General features: G+C 43.8%; 1 protein-coding gene across 3 annotated transcripts in view; it reads right to left on the minus strand.

Moving 5' to 3' along the window:
• Positions 1–12440, minus strand: part of HK3 (hexokinase 3) — a 115711-nt gene that overhangs the window by 61619 nt on the left and 41652 nt on the right. For 2 of the 3 annotated variants that reach the window (XM_073544988.1, XM_073544986.1), the window contains exon 3: positions 6485–6627. In XM_073544988.1, the coding sequence (XP_073401089.1) occupies positions 6485–6627 (143 nt within the window). Of the gene's footprint in view, positions 1–6484; positions 6628–8907; positions 8999–12440 lie in introns of those variants that run through there. The other variant, XM_073544987.1, reaches the window with a different exon arrangement.

A 12440-nucleotide genomic window follows, 5' to 3' on the forward strand; every position in this document is an offset into this window, starting at 1 on the left:
TATTCAAGATGGTGGCTTCAGTGTGTGTGCGCATGCCCAGTGTGGGGGCTCCCATGATTCAACTCTCCGGCAGCTAGCAGTGACACGGGAGGCTATTGACGCCATGAGGGATTTCCCTCTGCCTTACGGTCACATGGGCGGCTGTGGGCGTTGCTTTGTGGCGTCTAGCTTAACACTGCGCATGCGCCAATAATGGCGCTGATAATCATGTACACCTGGATCGATCTCCTACATAAAATGCCCATATGTCCAACACACAGACACAGCCCCCCGAGGAAGCCCATGCGAAACTTGCGTCGGGGCTGCTCTGTCTTGTGCCGCGCTCACCTGCAGTTACTATATGGGTATGTTAATAACTTTTTGTATTGTGGTCTATTCAAATCATTGTTTGGAGTGTGTTAGCGCTGCTTTCCCTATATGGTGGCCTGTGCATTATGCATATATAATATCATTATGATACGAACCTGTGCACTATGCATATATAATATCATTATGATATGAACATATAGGCAGTATAGAGACTCATCGCTTCATATACATTCATTACCCAATCTGCTATATAGGGTGTTGTTAGCGGTTACCACATGTGAGCCTTGTATGAGCACTTTTGTCATTTGTCTGTATTTTGTACTAGTTTTTATGTATTTGCAATAATAAAACATAATTTTATTATATCTAGATTTCTTGTGGATTATATCTCCATGGTTTGTGTAGGATTTATAATATAGTGGAGTTTCCTGAATCATTCTTATGTCCAAAATGAAGGTTTATTACCTATATTAGTAATGGATGTGTATCGGTGGTTTATATTATTTGATTGGAGTGTGGTCTGAGTGTCATCCGGTTTCTCATACGTAGAGACTAGAGTTGAGCGAAATGGGTCGGCCAAATTCAGAATCCGCCGACTTTGGCTAAAGTCAGGTTTCGCCAATCGAAACCCGACCATAGCGTGAGGTCGGCCATGAGGTCGCTGACTTGAGCGCCAAAGTCGCGTTACCCACAATGCTTCCAGCGCCTTTTCTCAGCCAATCAAGGACGCACACTGTGGGTAACGCGATTACATCGGCAGCGGCCCCCACCATGTTAGAGAAGGGCATTCAAGTGATTGGCTGGCATTGTGTGGCATCACAGTGCCTATAAAAGGCCGTGACCGCCATCTTACTTCTGCCGATCTTAGCATAGGGAGAGGTTGCTGCTGCTCGTTCTCAATAGGGAGTGTGTTTAGGCAGGCCAAAAAAAAAATTGCTTCTGCTGATAGCGAATGTCACTGTACAACACAACTGTATAGTGTGCAGTGACAGGGGAGGATATATTTGTGTCTCTGTTGGTTATTAGGCTGCCTTATAGGCTCCCTGATAGATGCATTGCCGTTTGCACACTGCTGTGCATGCAGACTGCTTTTTTAAAAGCAAAAATCCTTTTATTACTTTTTTTCTGCATAGTAGATACTAAGCGTAAATTTTTTCACACACAGTATAGAGGTGTACGCTCCTCACACACTACCGTGTACCAGCTGGTATCACGGACAAATACATGCTATATGTGTGTGACTCCTTAAAAAAAAAAAAAAAGAGAATACACGGAGATTAACATTTTTCCATACATACACCGTATAGAGGGGTCCTATTATCAAACAGTATAGGATATCTGGTGTTCTTATTACGGTCACATCTACTCAGAGTCAGCGTGTGTGTGACGCTCCATAAATACATATACGGACATTTCGATTTCTCTATACACCATATTGAGCTGTCCGATTATCAAACAGTATCTGATATCTGGTGTTCTTATTACGGTTACATCTACACAGCGTCAACGTGTATGTGTGTGATATTCCGTAAATACATATACGGAGATTGCCAGTTTCACCAACAACTTATACAGCTGTACACCTCTGATACAGTAAGGTATATCTGCTTGTTGGAATACAGTGAAATACATATTGGGTGAGCGTCTGTGACTCACAAAATATACGGAGATTTCACTTCTTACATACACCTTACACAGCTGTACGCTACTTATACAGTACCATTTCTCTGCTGGTATTTTTGGTACGTTTTCCCAAACATGAGGAAGTCTGGTGGAAGAGGCCGCGGGCGTGGGAGGGGGGGCCGCAGCTTGTACTGATTGTAGTGGTGCATCGGCTGGTTCTGGCAAAAGCACAATAGCAGCTAAGGCAGGAGGTGTTGAGCCTGCGTCATCGTCTGGCACAAGAAGTCCTTTAAGGTTCCCTTTTCTGGGAGTAGGTACAGTCATATGTAAAAGTTTGGGCACCCCTATTAATGTTAACCTTTTTTCTTTATAACAATTTTGGTTTTGGCAACAGGTATTTCAGTTTCATATATCTAATAACTGATGGACTCAGTTATATTTCTGGATTCAAATGAGGTTTATTGTACTAACAGAAAATGTGCAATCTGCATTTAAACAAAATTTGACCGGTGCAAAAGTATGGGCACCCTTATCATTTTCTTGATTTGAACACTCCTAACTATTTTTTACTGACTTCCTGAAGCACTAAATTGGTTTTGTAACCTCATTGAGCTTTGAACTTCATAGCCAGGTGTATCAAATCATGAGAAAAGGTATTTAAAGTGGCCACTTGCAAGTAGTTCTCCTATTTGATTCTCCTATGAAGAGTGGCATCATGGGATCCTCAAAACAACTCTCAAATGATCTGAAAACAAAGATTATTCAACATAGCTTTTCAGGGGAAGGATACAAAAAGTTGTCTCAGAGATTTAACCTGTCAGTTTCCACTGTGAGGAACATAGTAAGGAAATGGAAGAACACAGGTACAGTTCTTGTTAAGCCCAGAAGTGGCAGGCCAAGAAAAATATCAGAAAGGCAGAGAAGAAGAATGGTGAGAACAGTCAAGGACAATCCACAGACCACCTCCACAGACCGGCAGCATCATCTTGCTGCAGATGGTTTCACTGTGCATCGGTCAACAATACAGCGCACTTTGCACAAGGAGAAGCTGTATGGGAGAGTGATGCGAAAGAAGCCGTTTCTGCAAGCACGCCACAAACAGAGTCGCCTGAGGTATGCAAAAGCACATTTGGACAAGCCAGTTACATTTTGGAAGAAGGTCCTGTGAACTGATGAAACAAAGATTGAGTTGTTTGGTCATACAAAAAGGCGTTATGCATGCGCTGTATTGTTGACCGATGCACAGTGACACCATCTGCAGCAAGATGATGCTGCAGGTCTTTGGAGGTGGTCTGTAAATTGTCCTTGACTGTTCTCATCATTCTTCTTCTCTGCCTTTCTGATATTTTTCTTGGCCTGCCACTTCTGGGCTTAACAAGAACTGTACCTGTGTTCTTCCATTTCCTTACTATGTTCCTCACAGTGGAAACTGACTGGTTAAATCTCTGAGACAACTTTTTGTATCCTTCCCCTGAAAAGCTATGTTGAATAATCTTTGTTTTCAGATCATTTGAGAGTTGTTTTGAGGATCCCATGATGCCACTCTTCATAGGAGAATCAAATAGGAGAACTACTTGCAAGTGGCCACTTTAAATACCTTTTCTCATGATTTGATACACCTGGCTATGAAGTTCAAAGCTCAATGAGGTTACAAAACCAATTTAGTGCTTCAGGAAGTCAGTAAAAAGTAGTTAGGAGTGTTCAAATCAAGAAAATGATAAGGGTGCCCATACTTTTGCACCGGTCAAATTTTGTTTAAATGCAGATTGCACATTTTCTGTTAGTACAATAAACCTCATTTGAATCCAGAAATATAACTGAGTCCATCAGTTATTAGATATATGAAACTGAAATACCTGTTGCAAAAACCAAAATTGTTATAAAGAAAAAAGGTTAACATTAATAGGGGTGCCCAAACTTTTACATATGACTGTAAACCGCTTTTAAAGCCGGAGCATCAGGAACAGGTTTTGGCTTACATTGCCAAAACAGCCTCCAGCTCTATTGCCTCCTCTTCTGAAGTTACAAAAACTGCAAGCACAGAGTCGTCAGTGCAGGCCTTTGGTCAAGAACAACACCTTTCGTTGTGTCCTTCACCCTCACCAAAAGTGAAGGATGCTGCAGCCCACACTTCAGATTACTCCATGGAGCTCTTTTCACATGCCATGCCTGTGTTATCAAGTGAAATTATGAATTCCCCAGTCCAACATGAATCGGAGATGGAGTGCACTGATGCACAGCCACTGCTAGATGATTCTGCTGGTACATTGACCCACAGCACTATATTCCCCTCGCACTCTACAGAGCCAGAATGTGACACTGATGAAACTCAGGTGCCCCTTCCTGCATACTATACCACCTTACACTGTGACACAGATGAAGGTGCAGATGAAAGTGCCAGTTCCCTGAGCAGGTGGGGGGGGTCCTACTCGTGGGCGACGGCAGTGGCACAGGGCCCCTCATAGTATGCTGCCGGTGGGAGGGCCCACTCGCTGTCAGACATACCGTCGTACTATGAGGGGCCCTGTGCCAGTGCCGTCGCCCACGAGTGGGCCCCCCCATGCTTGCTCAGGGCCACAGCACTTGCAATACTTACCTCTCCCTGCTCCACTGCCGTGACGTCTTCCGCCTTTCCTGACAGTGACATTCAGGTTACAGAGCGCGATGATATTACGTCTGTATGCCCTCTACTGAAACAGTACAAGTGCAGAGAGCTTTAAAATGGCAATGCTGAGGAATCCAGAGTAGAGCAGTGCCCAGCGAGGAGAGGCATTTAATTTTTTTTAAATGTTGGGAGCATTTTTTGGGGAGCAATATACACTGGAGAATGATATATGGGGCCCATCATACACTGGAGCATCATCCATTTGGCCCATCATATACTGGAGCATTCCAAATGGGGGACATCAGACACTGGAGCATTAGAAATGGGGCCCATTATATATGGAGCATTATTTGGGCCCATAGCACACTGGAGCATCGTCCATGGGGAACAAAACATACTGGAGCATTCCAAATGGGGGACATCAGACACTGGAGCAGCATTTACGGGGCCCATTATACACTGGAGCATTAGAATTGGGGCCCAATATATATGGAGCATTATTTGGATCCATAAGACAGTGGAGCATCATCCATGGGGAGCAACATATACTGTAGCATTATGTGGAGCTCAACATATACTGTATGGAACATTACATGGGACCAATTATTCTGTATGGAGAAATATATGGGGCTCATTATTCTGTATGGCGCACTAAGTGGTGGCCATAATACTGTATGGTGTAATATACTATCCATTTTTTGAGCTATTGTAGAATTTAATATAGATATCAGTCATGTCATGTAAGCAGTGACGTATTTTTCATTGTACTATACCTATATTTGTGCCGTATCGGAGCATTATGAATTGTGGTATGTGTTAAAAGGGCTCACTGACACTCTTTGGCCCAGGGCACAAGAAAATCTGCCGCCAGCCCTACTCCCCCCCACAACTTTAGCCAAATAACCCCCTGTTTTCAATGCGTAACTATTATTATAAAGTAAATTAAGGTTGCCAAGCTTAAGTAATAAGAATTGATGTCGTTGGCATTGAAATGGGCACTGTAGGTGTGTTTACTGTCCTCCACTCCCTGCCGACTTTCCTTCCCTATTGACTTGCATTGGGTTTCGGGTTTCAGTCGGACCTCGACTTTTCCCTATAGTAGGCCAATTTCGTTCGACCCGACTTTTAAGAAAGTCGGGTTTCATGAAACCCGACTCGACCCGAAAAAAGGCTAAGTCGTTCATCTCTAGTGGAGACATATGAAGCAAAAAAAAAAAAAAAAAAAAAAAAAAAAAAAAAGGGGTTTTCCATCTTCTCCTTTCTGACATTCCATGAAAATAGGACCATACTTGGATGTCAACCAAGTATGGTCCGATTTTTTTCAGTGACTCATTGCCAGTTTTGATCCAACCCTCGGTTCAAGATCGAACATGTCTCTGCGTAATCACAGGCATATGAAAGGCCCCACAGACTATCACATGTATGAGTGTTATCCATGAAAATCATGGATAGCACATATGTAAGGCTAGTTTCACACTAGTGTTCTCGGGCGCAGCACAGGGCTGCTGTTTAGCTCTGCCCCCGGCCACGCCCCCTCCGGTCAGCTCCTCCTAGGATCGCATGACACTGCATGTGATCAGCATACCGTATATTTAGCGTTGGGTACGCTGACCATGTGCTGGAATGATTTTGCATGGCGCTGCGCCCTTTTGGCGCTGCGCACAAACGCGTTGTGTTGCATTTTTGTGCGCTGGGCACAGCGCCAAAAGGGTGCAGCACCAGCAAAATCATACCAGTGCACGGTCAGCATACCCAACGCTAAATATATGGTGCACTGATCACATGCAGCGTCATGCGATCCTAGGAGGAGCTGACCGGAGGGGCGCGGCCAGAGCTAAGCTGCAGCCCTGCGCCCGAGAACACTAGTGTGAAACTAGCCTAAAATAAGTCCTAGCAGACAACTCCTAGAAGAAGGTTTTTCTGTTTTCTTGAATTTTTTAAGTGTACCTTTTGCCCACTTCCGGTCATTATATCCTCCGTAATGTGAAATACTTCATTATCCATCTCTACTTCACGAGAACCATCCAATATGACGTAAACAATTCGGAATTTGGCTCCTCCAAGATCCAGCACCAGGAATTCACCACATTCTGTAAGAAAATTTAAACAATAAAATTTTAAAAAAAAATAAATAAATATATATTGGTCAACCTAGGTAATCGGGCTGTCGGCGCAAATGGTTAAAAGTTAGACAATATGTTCCAGAGTTCTAATATTGTATGTATAATATATTTCCAAAACGGAACACACACACACACATTTTTTCCCACATATAGCAAATTAATCATGTGTGCATCTGTACATTGTAAAGCTATACATAGTATTCAATTACACAGGCCTCATATTGCCAAAACAGTGGAAAGGGGTGTAACAACCAATGCAAAGGTAACAGGCAAATTTATATAATTTTTATTTATTTTAGGTTTTACATAAACAAGGTGGAAACATGCTTTTTTGCCTTCATTAAAAATCCAACCATAAAATTTGAACATCCTAGCCTTCAATCCAAACCCGATTTTTCCCCCATTGCACATTATAAAAACAAAAGAACCACTCTCTCAATTAGGCCACGTTCATACGGTCAGCATTTTATTAGTATTTTACCTCAGTATGTGTAAACCAAAACCAGGAGTAGGTGATAAATCCAGAAGTGGTGACGTGTTTCTCTTATAATTTTCCTCTGATTGTTCCACTCCTGGATTTGGCTTACAGATACTGAGGCAAAATACTGACCAAATACTGAACGTGGCCTTAGGCATGAGCTACCCTTGGGCCGGGGTCACACTGGCGAGGAATACGGCCGAGTGAGAGGCGCTAAAAGCCCGCATTAGACACGGACCAATGATTCTCTATGGGGTACCTCGCACCAGCCGTATATTTCTCGGGCGTATTCTAGGCTCCATGCTAATAGCAGCATGCTGCGATTGTCAGCGTACTACGCCCGTAGTACGCCAATGCAAGTCTATGGGTGCGCAAAAAATACAGATTACACACGGACCACACGTGACTCGCGAGAAATACGCACCAGGTGTCTCTTAGCAAAGCCGGCAATTCAGTGCACTATACAGTAAACTCACACTGACAGGTTTAATAAAGAAAGAAAGAATAGATATAGACACATATATATATATATATATGCATTCTATGTGTCTATATCTATTCTTTGGTTTCTGTTAGAAACCCTGTCATAGGGCTCCATTATATGTCCATTTTGCAAGGTGACGAGAAAATCTCGCCATACGGATTACATACGGATTACATACGGATGCTGACATGCGCAAAATACGCGACCACACCTTGCTTACGGATGACATACGGAGCACTATTTAGGGGTCTGTCATCCGTATTACGCATGTAAAATACTGACCGTATTTTGCGCTCGTTAGTGTGACCCCGGCCTTGGACTTTTAGTAGCGCTACTAGTTGATCTTAACTATTTAGTTACAGCTGAAGGTATTGCTTTGGACTTCAGCTGTATGCAACTGGGTGCACTGCAGCCACCACTTCTACATAAAAAGTCAATCTGTAGCACTACTGAAAGGTCACAGTGTAGCCTAGGTCTAAAGGTCAAAGACATAGGCTATGTGCACACGCTGCGGATTCTTATCTGCGGAACCGCAGGTAAAATGACTGGCGGTTTCACCTGCGGACTGGCCTGCGGTTTATCACCTCTACAATGGAGGAGATGGTAAACCGCAGCAGAATCCGCAGAAAAGTAGTGACATGTCATTTCTTTCTGCGGATTCAAAACAGCAGCTTTTCCGCAGTTAAAAATCTGCAGCATGTGGACAGAAAATTGTAAATCCCATAGGATAATATGCTGCTGTACACTGTCTGCAGAACTGCTGCAGATCCGCAGCTGCAAAAACCGCAGCGTGTGCACATAGCCTAATTTCTCATTGCACTTGTTTCTTCCAGTTAGACCGGGGTCACACTTGCAACTGCAGCACAAGTCTCTCGCCTCAATACCCGTCACTGCCGCCAGCCTCGGGACTGGAGCATTCAGCTGCATAAAAATACATGCAGCCGCACACTCCGGTCCTGAGTGCCAGCGGCAGTGTCAGGTATTGAGGAGAGTTTCTCGCATTGCAGTTGCAAGTGTGACCCCGGTCTAACTGGGACTGTCACACATACATTTATTACACGTTTATTACTCAGATTTCTGCTCTCAGACCCATAAACAAGACCAATTATGGCAACAACTACACAGGATACGAGGTGTAGCACGCCATGCTGCTCAGGAAAAGAGGAATTGCGAGGCATCAATAACTTGCCACATTTCCTCAATGCCATTGGGCCATAGACTATAATGGAGAACCTCTAGTTCCTTATATCACTTGTTAATAACAACCCTCAGTGAATCACCTTACCATAAAGCAAGTGGCACAACAAGTATTCACTTGTCTCCACAACAGACCTGGATGGCCCTATATAATTAGTGAATCTCATTTATTGGTTGACTCTGTGATTGCCAAACCATAGCAAAGCTATTTAAATGATTAACGCTATATATAGATGAGTTTTCTTTCTTGATGCATAATATCTATCTACTGTATATATATATATATATATGCATAAATATATAGAGAGAGACACGTATTTTTTCATGATTGCAGCAAAACTTTCTTTGATAGAAAATGCTGTTTATTAGAACAATGGTAACATATAAAACAAGAAAAGAAAAAAAAAACAAACTGTAGTTACACCCAAAAGTTATGTTCACATATAGGTTTTGAGGGGTTCAAAAATGACAAGTTTGTCAAGTGGAAACCACTTAGCTTCATAAAACACTCCCTTCGCAGGAGATTTCGGAGGAGTTTCTCTTCACCTGGAGTGGTTTTAAAGAGTTAAAATAAAAAAAATTCCAGAAACATTTTTTGCAATCTTTTCATTTGACAATGCCTAATCTGGAATGGAGGCAAAAGAACACGGCACTCCAGAGAAAAAGGAAGGTTGTTCGGTGCTCAAGTAAGGTTTCCAACACATAAACATGTACAAAAATACTTGGCACTCAAAAATGAAGAAGTAGTATATTCTTTATTTAGCATCCAGACAAGAATAGACTCATATCGTATGAACGTTTTCGGTCCAACCACGGACCTTCATCAGAAAGGTTTTTTGGTTTCTTTTGGTAGAAAACAGCAAAAGATACAGATAGGGTAATGGATATCCTTAGGTGGTAGCAAAGTCTATGCTGCTGGTATTATATAGAGGCTGGAGAACGAGTCTATCTGGTTGGATTAATGTGACTGGATAAAGCAGGGCTACAGGAATGGGTTAACAGCGCTAGGGGTGCAGGCTCTGCAAACAGATACAGCGCTTAGTGCCCGCAGGAGGAATCCAGGGTGCCGCCGTGTACATAAGTGTATCTGTTTGCAGAGCCTGCACCCCTAGCGCTGTTAACCCATTCCTGTAGCCACCTAAGGATATCCATTACCCTATCTGTATCTTTTGCAGTTTTCTACCAAAAGAAACTAAAAAAAACCTTTCTGATGAAGGTCCGTGGTTGGACCGAAAATGTTCATACGATATGAGTCTATTTTTGTCTGGATCCTAAATAAAGAATATACTGCTTCTTCATTTTTGAGTGCCAAGTATTTTTCTACATAATCTGGAATGGAATTGGTGAGTTTTTTGCCTAAGTATGTGTAAGCCAAAACTAGGATTAGACCTATCAGTGGAAAACTATAATGGAAACACATCACCACTTCTGGATGGATTTATCACCCACTCCTGGTTTTGGCTTACAAATACTGAGGTAAAACATTCACCAAATATTCAACATGTGCACGAGGCCTTACAAAAATTCCTCATGTGAACAGAAAAGGGTATTTCCCATAGAAATGAATAGAAAGAGTTTCCAAGTATTTTTGAAGCAGTTTGTGAGGAGGATTTTGAAGTGGATCCACTCCAAAAAACCTTAATGTGAAACCAGTCAAAGGGCTCATGCCCACTTGCGATGAAATCGGCCAAATTCAGTCTGATAAAAAATCGGATTGATTTCAGACCAATGTTATTCTATGATTGTGTGTTCATCTGCGTTTTTTTTTCCAGCTTGGATGGGATCACGGTCGGACTGGAAAAAAAATCACAGCATGCTGCGATTGTCAGCAAAAATCGGATCACATCTCGCAATAGAAGTCAATGGGTGCGAGAAAAAAAAAAATCGCACAGCACCATGCTAGATTTTTCCTCGCCGATGTCCTTTGAAAAGCCAGCAATTCATATGTGTGTGCTGTTCCGTCTAAAGTTATGATTATATGGTTTCATAGATTGTGTTATTTTCCATGCTGTGTAGTCTTGCATTTGGTCTGCTGCCACCTGCTGGTCTTTTTCTGTATAGCAGCCTGCAGCTAATTATTTCTAGCACATGTCTTCCACTTCCGGGTCAGGTCACTCCTTCTCTTCCTGTTAACTGCCATTCTTAGTTTCACTTCACCCGGGAGAGACGCGCCTGTACGGGCTGTGAAAGGCATCAGTTTTTTGACCAATTTGCTGAATCAACTTGCTGCATACACTTTGCTGAATCACATTTGCTGCATAAGCGCTGCACAACTTGCTTCCCAATTTGCTGTGTCACCTTGGTCATTACATCTGCATGTCTGGAGAACTTACTGCATTACCAATCATACGCTGTATGTCCAGATCTCCAAATAAACAAGTCTGGACTTCACAAGCCTTGGTGCGTATCATCTCTCCGGACACTGGAGCAACATGGTCCTCTCTGCGCTGCATTGAGGAAATGGAAGGTAGGAATCTCTCCCAGACCCAATCAACTACACCTCCATTCGCCTCATGTAGGGACAGAACAATGTGGCTACTGTAAAATCACACTGACAGGTTATAATAGAAAAGATAGAATAGATATATACATATAGAATACATATATACAAGATGGTGGCCTGATTCTAATGCATCGGGTACTCTAGAATATGTATGTAGTTTATTTATGAAGATTTAATAATAATGCACCCCCCAATCCTGATATGCATGGTACCCCTCACCCCCCTATCCTGGTATGCATTGACCTCTCACCCTCCAATGCTGGAATGCATGGTCCTCTCACCCCCCAATCCTGGTATGCATGGTTCTCTCACCCCTCTTTCCTGGTAAGCATGGTCCCCCTCACCTCCCTTTCCTGGTATGCATGGTCACCTTCACCCCCCTTTCCTAGTATGCATGGTCCCCCTCACCCCCCTTTCCTGGTATGCATGGTCCCCCTCACCCTCCTTTCCTGGTATACATGGTCCCCTCACCCCCCTTTCCTGGTACGCATGGTCCCCTCACCCCCCAATACTGGTATGCATGGTCCCCCTCCCCCCCTTTGCTGGTATACATGGTCCCCCTCACCCCCCTTTCCTGGTATGCATGGTCCCCCTCACCCCCCTTTCCTGGTATGCATGGTCCCCTCACCCTCCAATGCTGGTATCCATGGTCCTCTCACACCCCAATCCTGGTATGCATGGTCCTCTCACCCCTCTTTCCTGGTAAGTATGGTCCCCTCACCCCTCTTTCCTGGTATGCATGGTCACCCTCACCCCCCTTTCCTGGTATGCATGGTCACCCTCACCCCCCTTTGCTGGTATGCATGGTCACCCTCACCCCCCTTTCCTGGTATGCATGGTCCCCCTCACCCCCATTTCCTGGTATGCATGGTCCCCCTCACCCCCCTTTCCTGGTATGCATGGTCCCCTCACCCCCCTTTCCTGGTATGCATGGTCCCCTCACCCCCCAATACTGGTATGCATGGTCCCCCTCACCCCCCCTTTGCTGGTATGCATGGTCCCCCTCACCCCCCCTTTCCTGGTAGGCATGGTCCCCTCACCCCCCTTTGCTGGTATGTATGGTCACCCTCACCACCCTTTCCTGGTATGCATGGTCCCCTCACCACCCTTTCCTGGTA

Source organism: Dendrobates tinctorius, unplaced genomic scaffold, assembly GCF_039654945.1.
Source record: "Dendrobates tinctorius isolate UK_male_01 unplaced genomic scaffold, ASM3965494v1 ptg000139l, whole genome shotgun sequence".
NCBI classification, from domain to species: domain Eukaryota; kingdom Metazoa; phylum Chordata; class Amphibia; order Anura; family Dendrobatidae; genus Dendrobates; species Dendrobates tinctorius.